This window comes from Vicugna pacos, chromosome 13, assembly GCF_048564905.1.
Source record: "Vicugna pacos chromosome 13, VicPac4, whole genome shotgun sequence".
Lineage (NCBI taxonomy): Eukaryota > Metazoa > Chordata > Mammalia > Artiodactyla > Camelidae > Vicugna > Vicugna pacos.
Window position 1 is genome coordinate 16,545,664 of NC_132999.1, and position 19,483 is coordinate 16,565,146.

Consider the following 19,483-nt stretch of genomic DNA (forward strand, 5'->3'; position numbering starts at 1 on the left):
CACCTGCCTTTCCCCCTGGAAGTTAAGTATAAATATAAATATACCCTCACAAAGAGACAACAAACATTGTAACTTAATATGTCTTCCGTCTAAATCAAATAAGTTCTGTTTTAGGCTTTTGAAATGCACACCATGGGCTTGCTTTCACATTCACTTATTTATTCATTCCACAAAAGTTTACGGAGGACCTACTAGAGCTAGAATTTTGTTAAGCACCCTAGGGGGTACGAAGATGAATAGAACTTGGTCCCTATCTCCTAGGAGTTTACAGCTCAATGGTGGAGACAAACGTGTACACACAAGTCCTTGCAATAGGAGGTAAGAAAGTAAATACAGGAATTGTAGGGGTTCAGTTCCCAGAGAAACTACATGGAGGTGGTTTGGAAAATAAGAGAGATTTTTTAGACTTGTTGGTTTTAAAATGAGGTTTGAACTCCGATGGAATAGAGTATATTTTCTTTCAAGGCAAGAGCCAGGGTCAAGGCTCTGGAAACCTATGGAGTGGGGGATAATGTGGTAATGAACAGTGGCCTGACTTGGCCGGACAACAGGTTTCCTCAAGGGGTGCAGTGAGGGGATTTAGGTGGTTATTTGCCCAATAACGAGGCTGGGATCAGACAGAAGGAAGCCGAGCTGAGACTTCATTCCGCATCTCCGTGCTGTGACTTAAGCATCTATTGGGTCCCTTTAAAAAATTCTCCTCCTCCTTCCTAAAGAGAGTTCTAGCAGTCGGGGGTGGGGACCATTTCCTAAAGTCAACGCGTAAGTTAAAGGTCTGCAAAGCTGCCCACGGGTGATTTAAATCTCGCACCAGAAGAGGAAACGTGTGGGAGGCGGAGTAGGGGGAACCCACTTAACAACATCCACCCCCAAGCGATACCAGCCCCGGGCAGGACAGGCTGCCTCCCAAACCCGGGAGCTGGACAACAGCACCCGCCAGAGCTCAGAGCCCCGCACAGGCGGGCAAGGGGGAGAGGAAGCGAGGGAGGTAGGGAGGGAGGGAGGAAGCGTGAGAGGGAGGGAGGAAGAAAGGGAGGGAGGCGGCGTCATGTGATCCGCTTCCCTGCTCCTTTAAGCGTCCACAGGCGGCGGAGCGGCCACAATCACAGCTCCGGGCATTGGGGGAGCCCGAACCGGCTGCGCCAGGGGAATCCGTGCGGGCGCCTTCCGTCCCGGTCCCATTCTCGCAGCGCTCCCGCACCCCTGAAGTTTTGCAGCGTCCAGATAGGAGGCAAGAGAGAAGGGAGCGTGAGGGGAGAGGGAGCAAAAAGCACACCCTAAAACATTTATTTCAAGGAGAAAAGAAAAAAGGGGGGCGCAAAAATGGCTGGGGCAATTATAGAAAACATGAGCACCAAGAAGCTGTGCATTGTTGGTGGGATTCTACTCGTGTTCCAAATCATCGCCTTTCTGGTAGGAGGCTTGATTGGTAAGTGAGAGAGCTGCAAACTTTTCCCCCTTTCTCTCTTTTCGGGCCCCTTCCCTCTTTGCCTCTCGGGCTACTTGTTACAGTATCACTGCCTTGCTTCTATGATCTAATTAGTCCGGCTATTGTGCTTAAGAAAGCAGAGCTCCATGGGGCTCCGTGGGGCACAATCCAGTCTAGTGGCTAAGAGAAAAGGAGGGGAAAAAGTTTTGGCCTAGTTTCAGTATCCACTTGAAAGGAAGGTGGGGGGTGGCGGGGGTGGGAATCTTTAAGCATGGCGACGGATCGCGCGAGGAAGCGCTGGGTTACAAAGTTGATTGCTGCTCTCCCCCGCTTTTTCCCGCGTTCCCCCGTTTTTCTCTCGGCTCCCTCTCAGTCAGCTCCCGGAGGGCAACGTAATGGACTTTATTAAGGACCAGCCGAAGAGTCGGAGAACTCCGCCGGGCGCAGACCCGGAGCCCTGTTACAGGGCTGTGATCGTTGCATATGTAAACGCATTTGGTTGTCTCAGCTGGAGGCAGAGAGTTTGCGTCCTGGGTCCCGACCTTCGCGCCTTCGGTTTCCTCGCCGCACCCCCGCCCCACCTCCCGCAGTGGCCGTCTGCAGGTCCGAGCCTTGGCGGGGAGCCTGGATGGGGTGAGGTGAGGTGGGAGAAAGTTCTCGGCTGGCGCTGCGGGAAGTTGGAGAGGTCAGAAGGGAAAAGCGTATCCGAAAGGTGTTGCTTTTGGCCTCCTGCCCTCTCGCGAATTCCCCTCCCCCACTTCTTAGAGCCCCGAGAGCCGGTGAGTCTGGAGTCCCTGGTCCTGCCCGGCGCCTAGGACAGCAGCCCCCGCCCCCGCCGTAGCCCCCCCGCAGGTGATAGCTCCCCGGCTTCCCGGCGACGGCGCCCGCCCTAGAAGACCTCCCTTGGCGTGCGTCGCCCGGACCTCTCCGAGCCAAACAGGCTTCCGGGTGAAGAAGATGGTTTCAGGGACCTTCCACTCGAAAAATTCCTTCCTCTCTCCGTGTCTCCATCTCCATCCATCCTTCCGCCTCTCCGCACACTCGCGTTCCCCTCCCCCTCGAGATTTAGGATGTCCCAGCACAAACTTCAGCGCCAACTTCACAACCGGCGTGAATGGGAGGCTTGGCTTCTTTATTTCGCGTTTTTATAAAACTTTTCCAGAGTGGAGAGTCCACAGAGGGGCTTTTGGCGCGCGTCCCTTTCCAGAACCCGCGCAGCGCGGGCGTCATCGTGGTTGTCGTGGTCGCGAGAGCTGCACAGGCTTGGGCATCTCGAGGCGTGTGCGTGGCATTTTGTCTCCAGACTTGAATTTGATGGGAACAAATGAAAGGGAGTTTGGTTCTGTAAATCACTGTAACATCCAAGCTGTTTAAACAAAGGAGAATGGATGAAGCTTCACCAAGGAGAGAATTTCTGGAAGAGATCGTGCCTTTCTCTGTGTCTGTATCCACAAAACAGAAAGAGGTTCAGAGTTTTCCAAGCTCATGCCCTCAATTTGGGTCAAATAGCTTAATCTTTTTATTCTTGGAATCCTCAAACTCTTCCCCCACCCCCAACACAAAACACACACACTCTCCCTCTGTTCCCCACCCTGGCTCTGCTGTTATAAGCTCCTGTTTAGCTACGTGCAATCTCCATGTTTCCCTGTATTGGATTTTTCGAGGCTCTTAATACATTCTCTGCTGGGAGCTGAAGGCAGCCTTCCCTGTGCCCTCACAGTGATTATGCAGCGGTTACAATTACACCTCTTGTCTCCCTTGATGAGCAGTTGCAGTTAGATGCCATTGGATCTTGTGTGATTTCAGTGGCAGACCATAATTAAAATTTCTTGCACCTTGTGCTTTCAGAATTAAATTGGCCTATTATCCCTGTCTGACCTTCATCCTCTTTGAGGTTTTTGCACAAGCAGCGAACCATTACACATAGTTCCCTGGTGTGTGTTGGTGTGTGCTTCTTTTTCTAAAGCTGATCTAGCCCATTATCTGCTGTTGTGGGATTCTTAGGGCACTTCTGGAACTAGTATAATTTCTGGAATCTTATACTATGGAGAAGGTCCAAGGGCATTAGTAAGTGGCTGCTGGACATTGGAGTTTCCATGGGATCAGAACAGTTGTATGTTCAAAGAGGGGCTCGTCGGGAATAAGTGGTGCCAAGAGTCCCCCCCCCCCTAGAAAACTTGGTTAGTGACCCCACTTGATAACTATCTCAAAAGGTTAGTGATACGTCTAGATCCCCTCAGTAAATGAACTGCTTTGGCTCCAGTTTTCTTTGAAAAAGAAAAAAAAAAGCAGCTCTGTATAACACTTCTTGGGAGAAACTGTAAGTTTACTTCTTAGTTAATACCCCCTTCCTCGGTTGCCAAGGCTGTGTCCCAGGTTCTGGTGGGAAAGCTGAAAAGATCAAATCCAGTTCACCTCAAGCACTTTGAATAGTGGCTTAGCCTTTATCTCAATCAGAAAGTTACTTTTTTTCTTTTGCTGTTAAACAAATCTAAGAACTTAGGTATGCTACAAGACCTAAACATGGATATAAATATAAACAAAAGTTCCGTGATAAATTTTCCTAACAAACTTCCCTAAACTGGAAAGCAGGTGAAACTGAGCAAAGGATGGACCTTCAACAAATTAGGCAAGTGGAATCAGCTTGGAAGTAGCAATGTGTGTAGGCTGGGAAGTCTAAGGAAAGTTCTGAAACCTCCTCCTCCACCCTCCCCAGTGAGAAGACAACTCTTCTCTGCTCAGCTCCTTCGATCTCTGTCAGAAGTCAGATGTCCCGGGTGTGCAGTGTCTTTCTAATTCACCTGCAGAGGCCAAGTGAGAAAGTGACATCTTCCCCTTGAATTGGCCTTGATATATAATGTTACTTGATCACTGTTGTCCTGGATGAAAGTAAACATGGCAACCTAGAAAGGGGAGGAGCTGAATGGCAAAGCTCCTGATAGTAAGAGTGTAAGTGCTCCAAACACGTACACGAAAAACAAAAACAAACAACCAGCAGCCCAAACAATCATGACAAACCATGCGCACAAAGTGTGCAGGGACTTTTTCATTTAACCAGAAAGCTTCAAACTCCTCACTGGTAGGTTGTTTAAGGTCCCTTTCAGTTATAAAATTGTATGAATTTTTGAGTGCTCAGACAATTTTATATGACATTTAGACTGGTGTTTGGTTGTAACTTTCTAGAATTGATGGGGAAAATTTAAATATTAGGTAAAAAAGCAAATAAGAGGGATTGGGTTTTTGATTAGTCAACTTAAATACCCCCCCACTCCAACAACTTTCTTAGAACCAAGTTTTTTTTCTTAGTTTGTTTTTGTGCTTGTTTTGTTTTGTACCAGTGTCTATATACTGCTAAACCTTTAATGGGATTTTGCAAGAAGGTTCTGGAAAGCAGTATCTTATGTAGTAGAATTTGAGGTCTTAAGAATTCAGTGAAGTATGCCATGCTTTTGTAAAAACTTTGAGCCATTATAAAATCATGCATCTGATTGTTTTCTTATGTATCGAGAAAGGTTTCTTAGATGGCTAACTTATTTTGCATTTGAAATTAATTTAAAAATTTAAGAACCCCTGAAGGAAAAGAAAATATTTTTAAAGATATGCTTAATCTTTATCCTCCTTAAAAATAAGCCTGCAGAAAATTTAAAAAATAATTTCCCTTTGATTTCACGTGTGGTGAATTTAGTTCATGGAGAAGCAGCTGCAGGGGTGGTGGAAGGGGGGAGGGGAAGGAGACCATGTGCCCTGAAACAAGAGTGCAGCCGACTCAAAATCATGAACTTGATTCCCTGGCCCATTATGTGCAATTTGCTCAGCTTCAAATTAGTCATGTCTGGGGATATAATGGTTGAAAAAGCAGGTCACTGTTCCCACCTGTTCTAAAACTGGTAAGCATATGAAGATCAGGACTGCATGAATAGAAAACTATTGCATTGTTTTAAGCACAGCCATAAATGAGAATATTCCAAACTTAAATCCAAGTGAGTATCAACAAATTGATCATTACTCTTTCTTTAGGGAAGATTGCTTTCTTTCAAAGGCTGACTATGTGAGCAGCCTTTGAAAAAATTTTTTTTAATGTTGAGAATATTATGTGTATATATATATATGTCATACATATACACATGTATATAATCAGTTTTCTCAATTTTTACATGGACTTGTCTACTTCTTTTCTGGATAGTTTTAATTGTGCATTTGTATGAGGTTTTGCTTCTGCTACTATCATTTATTTGAAAGTTGCAGGATTTTAAGAAATTAAATAAAATCACACTTATGCAGAGTATATAAGGGTTTGCTTTCCAATATATAATAAACCATGTCATTTTTTTCCTCTTTGTTAACTACCAGAGTATCTAACATGGTGTGTAGGTGTACTTTACAAAAGAACCTCAAAAATTCTTTTGTAAAGAGTGGGAAATTTTTTGTAATTGAAATTCTATTATTTGACTTCAAAAACACTAAACTATCTACTTGGTTATTGCAGCCAAATCATGCTAATGCTAGAAATCTCTAATCATGCTTTCATCTAATCATTCAGTACAGCCTGTCTAGCCTTCTGTTGGAACTTTCCCTTTTCCCTTTTACTTGTGATAATAATGTGGCTTTGTAAGGTTTTCAACTTCCCTGCCTGGAACCCAGATCTAGATTCAAAGCCTTTCCTGGCTAGTTGATATTTTGCAATAATGTGGCCTTTAAAATTTACTTTTAAATCCATATAGACTGAGTAAAGATTCTTACCTTATCTTCCTCATAAAGGTGTTTCTGTGGAGATTTACAATTTGATATTGTATGAAGGTCCTTAGCTTGGAGCTCATGTATATTACCTAACGTGCAAAGTATTGATTAGAGCTTACCATGTATCCAGGAGAGGGCTGCTGGAGCTTAGGAAGAGGAGATTTAAAGGCTGAGTAACCTAAGGGGAACCAGAGGTAGGAAAGAGTCCCTCTTAATCCAAGTTCACTAGCAAGATTTCCTACTATGTTTCTAACATCACGATAATTCTCACTCATTTGCAGGGAATTTGAGAACGTGTGAAATGGGAAGCCCTGTTAATTATATCGTCAAGTAATTATATGAATATTTCATCTTGAAGTAAATATATTAATAAAATCATGAATACTGTTTAACATGTGTTAAATGGACACTATGTGCAAGACTTTTTGGTACTGTTATGCTCATTATACATGTAAGTAAACTGAGGTGCAAGAAGGAAGGCCTTTTAAAATTGCTCAAGATTACCTAGCTCATCAGGGTCACAGTTGCGATTGCGTTCCAGTCAATCTGACATCAGAGCCAGAATTATCAGCCATTAGGTGCTCCTGCCTCCACCTCCCAAAGCCTTGACTTTTAGGGCTGAATAAAAATGATTTGAATGTAGAAAGACATGATGAGTAACACTACAAATGCAACTAATTTCTCATTTTTAACCGTTGGGTAACCTATTTAAGGAAAAAATATCAAATCTGATAAGTGAAATGGAGTGCAGCTGTGCTAAGGGAGGCCAGCTTTTGAGAAGTCTGCATAATGCCAGTGCAACCAGTTTCTTACAGGTTCTAACCAGTCCCCATAACTCTGTGAATCATCCAGTTGGCCAAGCAGCCAAGTTCATTAACCATAAAGTGTTTTGAGTTTTGCTACTTTAAGGAAGATTACTCGATTTTATTTTCTCTAGTTAGTGGTTTTAATATATTTATGCAGTTATATAAGTCTGGACTTTTCCAAAGGAAGAGGAGAGGAGAAATCGCCTGGGGTTGGAGAGGTTTCTAGAGGGTGTGGATTGGCAGTGATGACAGAACAGTTGAAAGAAGAGCCTCTTACTGAAAGTTGAAAACTGTTTCCCCAATGGATAATTTTTGCTTATATACACACCCATGCATGATAATGAGGGTATTTCAAACCAGAGGCTTCCATGCTGACACCGTGAATAGGTACATTTTGTTCTTTGGGAAAAATGCTGATGGTTTTTCTCTATTGAAAGATTTGCTGCCCTCAGTTTTGATGGAGGCTCTAAGAGATGACGGGTGACAGAGAGCATCAAGACGTGAAATGATCGTGTCTATTTCATTTAAGTCTTGTGTCTTCGCTAAGGTGTTGTAATGGTGGCCTAATAGAATAGACACATGTGCCAGGTGTGAATGGTTCCCAGAGAAAGTCCCCAGAGGAGGACAGTGATGGGAGTTGAGAGGACCAGCTGGAGGCATTGAAGTTCTCAAACTTAATGATAAAGTGGTTTGCATTTTCCTTTTTCATAATTGGGCTAATCTAAAAGGATTGATAAATAACAGAAAAGAGCAACTCATAGGTTTTAGGATACAAAAATCTTAAGGTTCTTTAGCCTTTTAGTGCAATTCGCCCCAACGCCCCATCAAACTGAGCTGACACCCCTCACTCCCACCCTTAGCTAAACTGTGTTTTTATCTACTATGCCTGTTTAAATCCCCAGCCTTTAAGTGCAGCTTTCTGTTCCCTCTTTTTTTCTTCCTACTCCCTTCTTTTAATATTCCCTGGTAAAGGGTATTCTTTCTTCACTGGCCCAAGGAATTATAGGGCCTTCTTAATCTTCTAGGTAATTCCTTGGGTTAACTTAGAGGCTTTATCCACAGATACATGTTTCTAAGAAAGCAGAGATAATTGAAAGAAGAGGCCAAGTTATTACATTTGTTTTGGCAAGGCATTATGAATTTTCTTTATGCAGGAGGTAATGGGCCTGTAAGTGATTGGCTCAGTTTTTTTTTTTCCCCCAAGCCCCAGATTAATAAGGTTAAGCTCATAAGAGCTGACTGGGGGCCAGTTAACTGCTGCTTTTAGTTTTGAGCTGAGCCCCTCCCAGAGAGAGTGCCTGGTCTCATCATGTAGTAGAGAGCTTGGCTCTAACTCTGCAGATGATCTGTGGTCTCCATGATCTCAAATAAGTCACAAAAGCTCCTTGGCTCCCGCCCTCAACTTTGATGTAAGACACAGGCCTCCAATTACATGGATGATTGTAGTGAGGAGTCCACTGTCAGGAGGAAAAGGCACCCTTTGGGTTTCTCATTGAACCAGACCAACCAGAGATGTGATTCCCAGATGACATTTTGCTGAAACCATCTGCCTAACCCTATATCAATCTCTCCTTCTTTTCTTTCCCTGTTCCTCTCTGTTCTTAGATCTGGAGATACTTAGCCATGACATTGCTTATTTTCTATTCTTTTTCTTCCTTGAGTCACCAGCACTTTGTCAGACACCTCCAGATTCATGGAGCTGCTTAGGCGGAGGGAAGTGGAATGACCCAAAGCATTACTCATTTTTGGTTTGAAAATGCAGAGAGAGGTCAGCCTGCTCTCTAACACGAATTCCTGTTATAACTGAATGTCTCAAAATGAGCCTTCCCCAAATGGTAGATATTTATATTGTTGCAGTCAATGATCATATAAGAATATGAGTCTAAATCATTGTCCTATGGCATGTACATTTTACTCCACGTCTGTTACTTCTGCTTTATATACAACTTTAGTAGAGCTTGGTTATGCCATTTTCTAAGTCTACAACAGTTGGGATGATTTACCACAGAAACTCAGGGGCAGCAGAGAGATGTAGGAGTGTGGTAGGACCCAGGGAGAGAGGGGGAGCATGCCCAGGGTTCTGGGGTCTCTGGATATAGGCAAGTCATTTCACACTTCGTAGCCCTCATTGAGTGATCTTATCACTTGTTATGAATGCAGCTTTTTGGGCCCACTCTCTGCTTTGGTGATGTTTGGCCTGAATGGAAGTGGTTGCTTGTTGTAACTAAATTGTAAAGATGAAAGAGCCTTGGAGACCATCCTGTCCTGCCTCTTCTGAGGAGGAGTCCGAGTCCCAAGAAAGGGAAGGGACTCAGTTTACACAATTAAAGGCAGAGCCTTTTTTTAGATTCAGGTTCTAATGCCAGTCAGTGCTCCAAACGTACGTCTCCTCATTTTCAGTAGGAAGATCATCTGATTTCTGTCTGAGGCCATAGAGCTAATGTGCAGAAAATTCCCAGCTTTGGTTCTTACAGTTCTATTGACTTTTCAGTTACTTGAAAATAGAATAGCAATGACTTTATTATCTTCTGCTTGCTTTTGGGTACTTAATATTTTTAGCCAATCTCTTATGGAGCAATAGGATTATATACAATGTTAAGCTGTTCTATGTGGATTTTAAAGAACACCACAGAATTTAAAACAAAAACAAAAACAAAACTAAATTTCTTCCTTGCTTGCTGAGGGTGTGGTACATTACCTTCCTCCTTCCTGCTTGAGGAAATGTAAATTTAAAACTTGAAAAAAAAAATTCATGCACTATGGTGCTTACTAATCCAACCAAAATGCCATCCTCATGATTGGTTTTAAGACTTCGTCATTCTGAAGCTTCCTTGTGTAAACTTCTGTGACTAACTTTTGCGCTTTCAGGAGATGTTTGTGGCAGGCATAATTCTGAAGTTGTAGTTTGGGGGAAGTGACATGCCCTATATTTTTAAAGTCTATTTTACATACAAAAGAAACAACAAAATTGCTCATCCTTTGTCTCTGCCCTTTCTTCACTCTGAAGGTAATTGCAAGTAGAAAATTCAAATTGTCAAAATAGGGCTTAAAATGTTGAGGGCCCCATGCTGTTGTGACTAACCAGCATATTTTTGTGATTTCAGACATGTAAGTATGACACCATAAATTCTTCCTCTTCTTTTCTTTTTGTTGAAACTAAGCAGAGTCACAAAGCACTGTGTTTTTCAGCATCCTCTGATTTGGCTATAATGAATGTTTTTTCTTTTTTTCTTTTCTTTTTTTTTTTTGGCTGTAATGAATCTTTTAAGTCTTTGTTTAACCTTGCTTGCCTTCAGGTGATGACAACCAAAAAGTTGGGATCCATATTTGTGAAATCCAGCCCTCTCTCAAGGCAGATCAGGTCTTTTTTTGTTCCTTTTACTCTGAGTTCTCGTATATTTCATCTGCCCTCATTTAGGTTGTATCTCGCCTGAGAACGGAATGCCTCAAATGTGGAAAAGACACGTACCCACATTCCTTTCTTTGCTCTGTGAGCTAGTTCTGGCTTGTGTGAAACGGGCTCTGACTTTAGCTCCTGCATGCCTGGGCTAAGGGAAGTTGTAGATAAGATTTTTACTGAGGCTTTGAAAAGACTGTACCAGGGGCCTTGCTGTCACTTAAAGAACACACCTGAATTTAGAAGGGATCAGCTTCTTCAGCATTGTGAGGTGGGGGATGGGTGAGGTGGGGAGGGACTTGTCTGTGATGGGCACTCCAGGACCTTAGACATCCTTTCAGTCACCCTTCCTCCTTGTTGTACAGCATCTACAGGTTCATGAGTTCATGAGCCAGCCGGTGTCAGATCCCGGGCCGGCACTATTCTTTGAACATGCCCGAACAGACCCCAGAGTTTTGCTCTATGAGAACATAGTATCTCTGGATAATAGTTAATGAAAGAGAAAGAAGCAGGATAATTTGTAGATGCCCAAGATTTTTAAACTAAAAGTATATTCAGGTCACCTTTCAATTAGCATTGTATACTTTTATAGATATCAGAAAAATTCTCCCATGCCCCTTGTCCACTACGCCACCCACCTGTTAAAAAAGACAAAGAGAGAAAATATAATTTGGGAGAGGCGTGAGCAATATGCTTGGGATTTGAACAAATTCAGCATTACTGTGTATTTGAGAGGATCCAATTTTGGGTCAGGATGTGGTTAGGCAGTGGTACCAGCTCTGTTCTGGGGAGTCATCAGCTCCCTCCGCATCCACTCTAGTTAGAGTCATTCTCCCAGCTAAGCAGCACTGCTATGGTGATTTTGAAAGTTGCCTTTAATGGCTTGGGCTTCTTATAAGATTCTTAGGAAGTTGTCACACTACAAAACAACATGGTGTTGGCTCAAGGTTTTCCGTATATATGATGCCTCTGTTCACTGATAAACTTACTGATCCTTCCATTCACAGTGATCAGATTCATAAGTAATGGCAAGGGTTTTAGAGTTGATCAGTGGGCGTGATCTGGTTTGTTATCAAATGTGGACAAACCATTTACATGCTGTGAGCCTCAGTTTCCTCATCTAAAAGTTCCTCCTTCACAGGAGGTTGTGGGGTTTGAATGAGAGGACATAAGTTACCTGAGCATATATGATACATCAGTTAGTTTATATTAGCCATTTCCCTGAATCAGAAGTCACCACTGATTAACTTTTTGAGGGTTTTTTTTTTTGTTTTTTTCTTTTGAGTCATCCCATGTTTAGTTAGGGCCATGGCAGCTTATTTCTGCCTCTTAGTGGATTACGTAAAGTTAGAAACCCAGCAACCCTGCTTGGTAGGCTTCTCATTAAGCATAATCCATGCAGGCCAGCAGTTCAAGACACATGTCATCCACACATTTGGGGAATTAGAGCAATTAACTTACTTTTTGATCTAGCTTGTGTAGTTTTCACCAAGGTTTAATTTGAATCTTAATTTTTTGCCTTTTAAAATGCTTGCCAGTACTCAGGGCTCTTTATAGCATAGATGAGCCCAGGTAGCATGACTTCTAAATGCATATCAGTCCATACGTGGAAGAGAGATTCCATCCATGCTTGCTGCATAGCAAATCCCAGTTGTTCTTCTGTTTTACATTATAAAATTGAAGTCATCATCCATTGGGAAATGTTTTTGCTTTTAGATTAACATAAATGACAAAGACTCTTGAAAGTCAAGCTTCAAGAAAAAAATGATCTTTTTCTTATAAAATATTAACTACTGAAACTTTACCTAGAATTATCATATTATAAGGAATTATAGAGAAATAATAAAGTTGAAATATAATCTATATAAGTCTATAAGCTACATGAGAGCAAGGATGGTCTAATTTGCTCTCCTTTCTCTCCAGTGTGTACCACGGGGTAGTGCAGTGTAGGTGCCCAGTAATACTATTTGAAGAAACAGATAAATGCCTTGCATTTTGGACCTGTTGCAGAGGTGGCTAAAATGCTTCAACTTTAAGGCCAGCCCTAAAATTTGTAACACTCTATTCTGGGCTATTCTTTTGTAATTTAAATGAGAGGAGACTTCTTGTAACTCACTTGAACTTAAAAGATTATGTCACCTTTGTGGTCTGTATGCTTAGATTTATAAAATTGTAAATTTGGAGAGTTTTGGGAAGGGACCTTTTCTTGTTATGTTGTGGAAACTAAGGCCCAGAGACGTCGCAGTGAAAGAGTAAGATTTGAACCAAGTTTCCTGACCACCAGTGAAGTGTTTCATGATCTGTGCCTACTGTTATACTGATTACTACTGTCTTATTTATGTATTTGGTCTTTATTTGGCCATATTTGATTGTGACTGGTTATCCATACTGACTGATAAAGTTTGCTGGGAAAAAGGAAACACACACTAGTACATGAATTTTGAATATTCACATGGGAATGTTGCGCCAAAGTGGAATTGTGACTATTATCTTTAAGATGTAAATGTGCTTCTTCTGCTCCGTGAGGGCTGCTTCTTAGGGGCCTCTTTAAGAAGACCACATAATTTGCTTAATTTTCTATAAACTTTTAAAGATAGAAGATTCATCTTTCTAAGTTTCCTTTCTAAGAATTTTGCAGATATATTTACGGTTCCTTCTTAGAGATCAGTAATGTATTTATGATGTCAGCTTTGTAACTGCCCTTGACAAGAAAGCATAAGGCATTCAAATAACCACCTCTGCATTCCGTTGTGTTCAGTTTGTAGAGCCGATGGGTGGGAATGAATTCATCCACACATTCTTCCAGGTTCCTGAACAGTACTGAGACATGCTGTGCTGAATGTGTGCCTGCAGGCAAAGAGGAACCTGGGCCTGTTGACTTTTGGAGCCAAGTGGAGATGTGGGAACAGAGACTTGAGAAGCAGATGTAAACTGAAAGGGGAGGAAGCAAAAACCAAGGAGAATGTCACACAAAAGCTAGACTTGGAGTTCTTAGCCAGACCTTCCAGCTAGAGGTGGGAGTACTGGGGAGGGGACACAGAGCTGGCATAGAATCAGGGGAGAGAGGGTGGTGGTGATGGAGAGAAAACAGGGGCTTGAAAGAGGCAACAGGAGTCCTTCCTCAGCTGGGTCATCACATCAGCATAATGAGACTTTTGTGTGTGTGTGCTATGAACCCATCTGTCGCTCTAAAGGCTAGGTAAAAGCACACTGGAAATGGGAGTTTGCTATTCTGAGTGTAAGCAAGAGTGTTGAGTTCAGAAGGACTGGATAGAGATCCTGGCTGTACCTCTTACTGGCTATGTGGCCTTGAACAACTTACTTAATCTCAGAGCTGGGTAAAATGGGAGTGGTGGTACTTGTCTGGTGACATTGCTCTGAGGATTAAATGAAATAATCTGTGAAATGATAACTATGTGTAATGTAACTTGCAAATAGTAAATACATAGAATATGCTAGGTATTATTTTATTATGAGTCTCATTCTTTTAACTCAGGAATGAGTTCCCAGAGTTAAATCACCCTGAGTCCTTTGAGAGGCTGACATAGAAGATTTTCTGCCTGCTTTGAACAGAGGCATGGTTCTAGAGTCAGATTTAGATTGCTTGTGTGAAATTAAAACCTAGTGGCTAGAAATATGCATTTTTGTTCCCTTACAATTTTTATTTGTTTTTGAACAAGAATATAATGGTGTTAAATGAATTAAACTTAAAGGGAAAACAACAGAAACAGACTTTCATACATAGAGAACAAACTTGTGGTTTACCAGGTGGGGAGAGGGGGTGGGAGGGGTTAAATTGGGAGTTAGAGATTTGCAGGTACTAACTGATATATAGAGAATAGAGAAACAACAAGTTCATGCTGTATAGTGCAGGACACTATATTTGGTATCTTGTAGTAACTTATGGTGAAAAAGAATATGAAAACGAATATATGTATGTTTATGCATGACTGAAGCATTATGCTGGACACCAGCAATTGACACAACATTGTAAACTGACTATACTTCAATAAAAATATATGTACATCAAGGAAAAAGAAAAAGGACCTGCCTAAAATCCACCATTTTAATATCATTCCAGGTTAATTTTTTATTCTTTCACCCTTCTGTGACTATTTCCAACTTTCTATAAAAGAAATGTGAAAGTCTAGTTAGCAGAGGCTCAGAAGTGTATTGTTTATGCCTCTACCAGTTGTATGTTTACTTTGGAAATTCAGCAGTCAGCTCCCCCTCTCCTCCTTCTAAAACTCTTCTCTAATACTTAACTGAAGATTGCTTGTTGAGCCACTGAACCATGGGAAATTCATTTTCAAAATCTGCTTAATTGCTGTGAGACTTTTAATTTGTTCTGGATGATGGTGCTAATGTCTGGGAACCGGGACTGCAGCCCTCCAAGGTTGTTAATTCAATCAGCCGCTGTGCCCTTGCCATGCCTGATGAGGGGGGCATCCAGACCCTCTGACAAAGGGGCTGGGTCCCTCCTTACCACCTCGTCAAAGATGAATACGAGGGGCCCCACAGTTAGGTCGAACACTAGGGGCAAATTATCAGGGTGTCAGTCCACATTATCCAAAGCCCTGGGTTGTGCTTCCCAAAAGAATTATTCGGTAGGTTTTATGCAGGACCCCAGAGTTTTAAGGCACGGTTTTGTGTGCATGTGTTCACACCTGCTAATCTGCAGAATTCTTTAATCACTGAGGTTCTGTTTGGCTCTGTCTATAATGTGTAAGATCATAAACATCACCCCCAGACTATTGATATTCCTGTTAACCACTGAAGTTTTCCATGGCGAGACTGGTGAAAGCTTGCTCTGTCCTCATGATAAATTAGCTTGTTTATTCCTCTTCTGCTTATTTCTATCCTGCTGTTGGTTAGTGTAATGAAGCAGAAGTCCATTGTGTGTGTTCATTGGGTAGCGATCCTCTGGCACCAAAGGGGGTAATTGAGTAGAAAGGCAGAATGCTGTTGGTGCATGGGAGAAGTTAACACCACATGAGGTCACCAGGCTTCAAGCTTTAATCAATGTGGACACAATGCAATTGAGATTTTGAAAAGAGTTTGTTTATAGTGTGAGAGTAAGGGTCAGTAGTTAATTTGAAATGCTGTAGGTGTGTTTTCCTTGAACCAAGAAGGTACGGAGCATGTGTCATAGAGGATTGTAAATATCCTCAAGGGAGGGATGTAATTGGGGGTGGAGGTTTAAAAAGAAGGGCATTGAAGAGAACTTCAGTGTACTTATTATTGACCCATCCATGTTTTATTTAAACTTTTCCCATTCTTCAAAATGGGAAAGAGACTGTAAGAAAAATGCTATATAAGTTCATAGTATAGAGGCATAGCCCTACCAAGAAACACTTTTTTTTTTAAAGCAGTACTTTATTTGGAGTGCTATAAAATATTACTAATAGCAGTACTGGGTGCTAATTCTCAAAGAATTCACACTCTCAAAAGTTTACATCTTTCAGGATTTTTAATTGCTGTGACTTGAATGAGATAATATGAAACCCTTAACCCCTCTGCTTGTTTATGCTGCTGTCTTTTTCCATTTCAGGCTCCAGTCCATACCAGGCATGTCTGTCTGTTGATTATCTTTGACATCTCTCCCCGTTATTTAAATAAATTACCTAAGTTTCAACAGGTAAAAACACCACCCTTTTATAATCAATTTTCCAGTGTGGAAGTAGAGAGGGCCGCGTCCTTGTGCTGCAGGGAAACTTTGCAGGCCAGCATCTGGTTCTCAGAAATGACTATGAGGCAAGCCCGTAAAGGTTACAGCCGAGCCAAAGACTAGACAGACTTGGAGATGCTTTGCTGAGTGTGTGTTAAACCTCGGTGATAGATGCGTACTCCTGAGAACTCATATTTCTGTAGTGCTTTTATCCTTCTTCACAGCGCTTTCATAGAAGTTATCTCAGTGGATCGTACCAACAGCACTCTAAGACGGCTCAGTTCACCAGGAATATTCACATTTTAAAGTCATAGAAACTGAAATGGAGAATAGCTGTGTTTATGGTTATTTTTATTTGAGAAGGGTTGGTTTCGTGAGATTTGTTTTTGGTGGAATTACTCTGAGGATTTGAAGATTAATTGCTACGTGATTATAGGAAGAAACAGGGGGGAAAAAACTTAGTTTTTTTAATATAGAGAATTATTTGTTATAGAAGTTGCTGTGTACTAACCAAACATTACTTTTTGAGCTATCTTGTAGGACAAGAACATGCCATCTTTGGTTCCCCATCGTTAATTTCCCCATGTAACACTCAGCTCCTCCCTCAGACAATTGTTAAGCAAACGTGTAAAAAATATCTCTTTGAAGGATCAACAAATTTTGGCCTGCTGAGGGTGTCCAGATGTTTTGATCTTTTCCTGGGCAGAATCTGAGTCTTTAGAATCCTATGGTAAATCTTAAAGAAGGAGCCTAGGAGCACCTGGGAGATGAGAGTGAAACTAATTTACTAGTTTCAGCTGGCAAAGGATGCTGTGGTGTGGTTACCCACCAGTAACTCTTTCATGGTGTGCCTTTCTCCCTGTAAATATGCACTGAAAGGCCATTTTGGGTGTTGATATCCATAGAATGAGTTACCATAATTAAGTTACTCAGTCTCCTGTTGCGAACACTGCTGTTATGTCCATTTTGGGGGCTGTATAATAGCAGTACTGGGAAAACCTTCCTTGTAGTCAAATTTTTATCCATATCCTTAATTATTTGCTTAGCGATTTCACTTCTGTGAATTTATCTTAGGTCAAAAGTCGTGCCCACTTTTAAATATTTTGATGATAATCGTCAGCGTGCCCTTCAAGATCGGTGATAACCACCGCACACCTCATAAGTCAAGCCTGGAAGTGCCCGTATTCCTGCATCTAGGCCAGTACTGAGTATTCCTTTTTTTTTTTTTGTAAAGATTTTTGCCAATGTGCCAACAATATATTTTTCTTTTAATTTACAATTCTCTGAGTGCTAGTGAGGGTGAACCTATTTTCATATGCTTCTTGGCTATTTAGCTTCTTTTGTGACTTGCCTGGTTGTTACCTTCCTTTAAAATGCTATTTTCAAAGTTGATCATCCTTGGAATCCAACTTCTTAAAAGTCAGGGGAAAAGGGAAGACTTACAGGGGAGGATAGTTCAGCCTAATTCTGTTGATAGTGGGACCCTGCGTTTCCTTTGTGGCATCTCTCCTTTCCAACTCTCAGCCCGTGAGGTTTAAGAGAAACTTCACTTCTGACTCTAGTGATGGGAATGTGACCAAGCCACAGGGGACACGTGGCTCAATTTAGTCTAATCAAAGTGAACTCTGAGACTTCTGTGGATACTACCAGGAAGAGATGTCCTCTTGTTTTATTGTTGAACCTGAACCCAGATAATATGAGCCTAGAACTGCAGGCATCCTTCCAATGAAACTTGAAAATGAAGCTAATAAAATATAAGAGAGAATTCAGTGAGTGTAAGGAAATGAGATCTGTTGATATAATTTGATTTCTCAAGCAACCACTATCTAAGGATCACACTGTCTCTGGACATTTTTCATCTTCACCTTACTAATTGATTAATTTAATTTTTGTTTAAGCAACTTTGAACAGGGTTTCCTTTCTCTTATAACCAAAAGACCCCAAACTGATGCACTTAGTATGCCTTTGGTTTAAAGATAGGTTAATGGAGACCACTACTGTATTGCAGAAGGTGTATTTGAGAGTTTGCTCATGTTTGGTGGAATAGGTCTTTGGGGTAACAATTAAAAAATAAAATCAGGTACGGAACCAACCTCTGTTAGGCACAGCCTTTCCAACTGAAGCAGTAGTTGAAATGGGGTGGGTGGGTGTGTGTGTGTTGTACCACTGTTGGAGCATCGATTGGGTGGTGAAGATCATTACTGACAATTTTTGGAACTTGGCCAGGATGTTGGCTTTGAAGCGAAGCTCATTGCAACATGTACTCCTGCTGAGCTGGATGTCTGTATGAAATGGATGGCAACAGGATGTCCCAGCAGCCAGAATGGGGTTCTTGAAGGCACAGGAGAAGCTTTAATGATTGCCCAAGCAGACTGATCTTGAGGGAGATGGTTAGGAAACTTGAATAGGTATTATGATGGCTCAAGGCTTCTTTGGGACATTCAGGAGTCTTTGAGACAGAACAAAGAATGAGCTGGCACATGTTACTATAATCCCTGAACTGGACTTGCCATGGGCTCCAGAAGGAATGCACACATGGATCTTGCCTTTGGGCAACTTAAATTTGATTGGAGAGACAAGACAGATAAAATCAGACAGTTTGTTGTTAAGGTCAAAGTTGGGTGAAATAAACTGAGTGTCCAAAGCATTTTTTAGATCAGATAAAAAGATTTTTTTGAAGACTTAGGGAGTTTGACCTGGGGCTTTGAGGTGTGGGTAAGTCATTGGAAGCACAATTTGACATACATAATTCAAGACAAGATGTGTGTCATTCAAGGCACTGAAATAAGAACAAGCTTAATAGAAAAAACTATGAGCAGAGTATTAAGAGATCTGGCTCTAGCCCCGTCTGCTCCGATCTGTCAGACAGACAGATCATTCAATCCCTCATGCTTCTTCTTTCCTTTGGTTATTTGCTAAGTGGACCTGGTAATGCTTTCCCTTGGCAAATAAAAAGAGACATGTCTTTTTCAAAGCCAAATGTGTTGGCCTTTTCCACCTATTTCTTTTCTTTTTATTAAAGGCACTAAAATAAATCCTCAGAGTCTTTAGGTTACTTGCAGATTGGAAATTTGTTTAGATGGTGATTAAGGTATAATTTAGCACTTTGCTAAGTTCTGGGGAACATAGAGGCACAAAGCATGATAATCTACTCATCTGTTGTGTTATGGAAAGAAAACACTGGATGTAAAGTTAATGAGTTGAGATCTTATGGGAACCTACCATTTGCCACCTATGAGACTAGGTTTGCTTTTAGTATTTTGTTTATATCCTAATTGATCTGTAAATCTGTAAATAAGAGGATGTATATGAAACCACTTATCTTTTGTAACGTACCAGTGACAAAAAGGTGACATTGTTTTAGCTGAGTAGACAGGCAGGACATGTATAAAAATATCTCTAATAAAACAGCAAAATGTGGTAAAATTATTACATAATACTAACTG

General features: G+C 41.5%; 1 protein-coding gene across 2 annotated transcripts in view; it reads left to right on the top strand.

Annotated features, from left to right (window-relative positions):
* Positions 1-611: 611 nt before the first annotated feature.
* WLS (Wnt ligand secretion mediator) overlaps positions 612-19,483 on the top strand; it is a 124,135-nt gene continuing 105,263 nt past the window's right edge. For both annotated transcript variants that reach the window (XM_015240172.3, XM_006205349.4), the window contains exon 1: positions 612-1,429. In XM_015240172.3, coding sequence (XP_015095658.1) covers positions 1,324-1,429 — 106 coding nt within the window. In that variant the 5' untranslated portion in view covers positions 612-1,323. The remainder of the gene's footprint in view (positions 1,430-19,483) is intronic.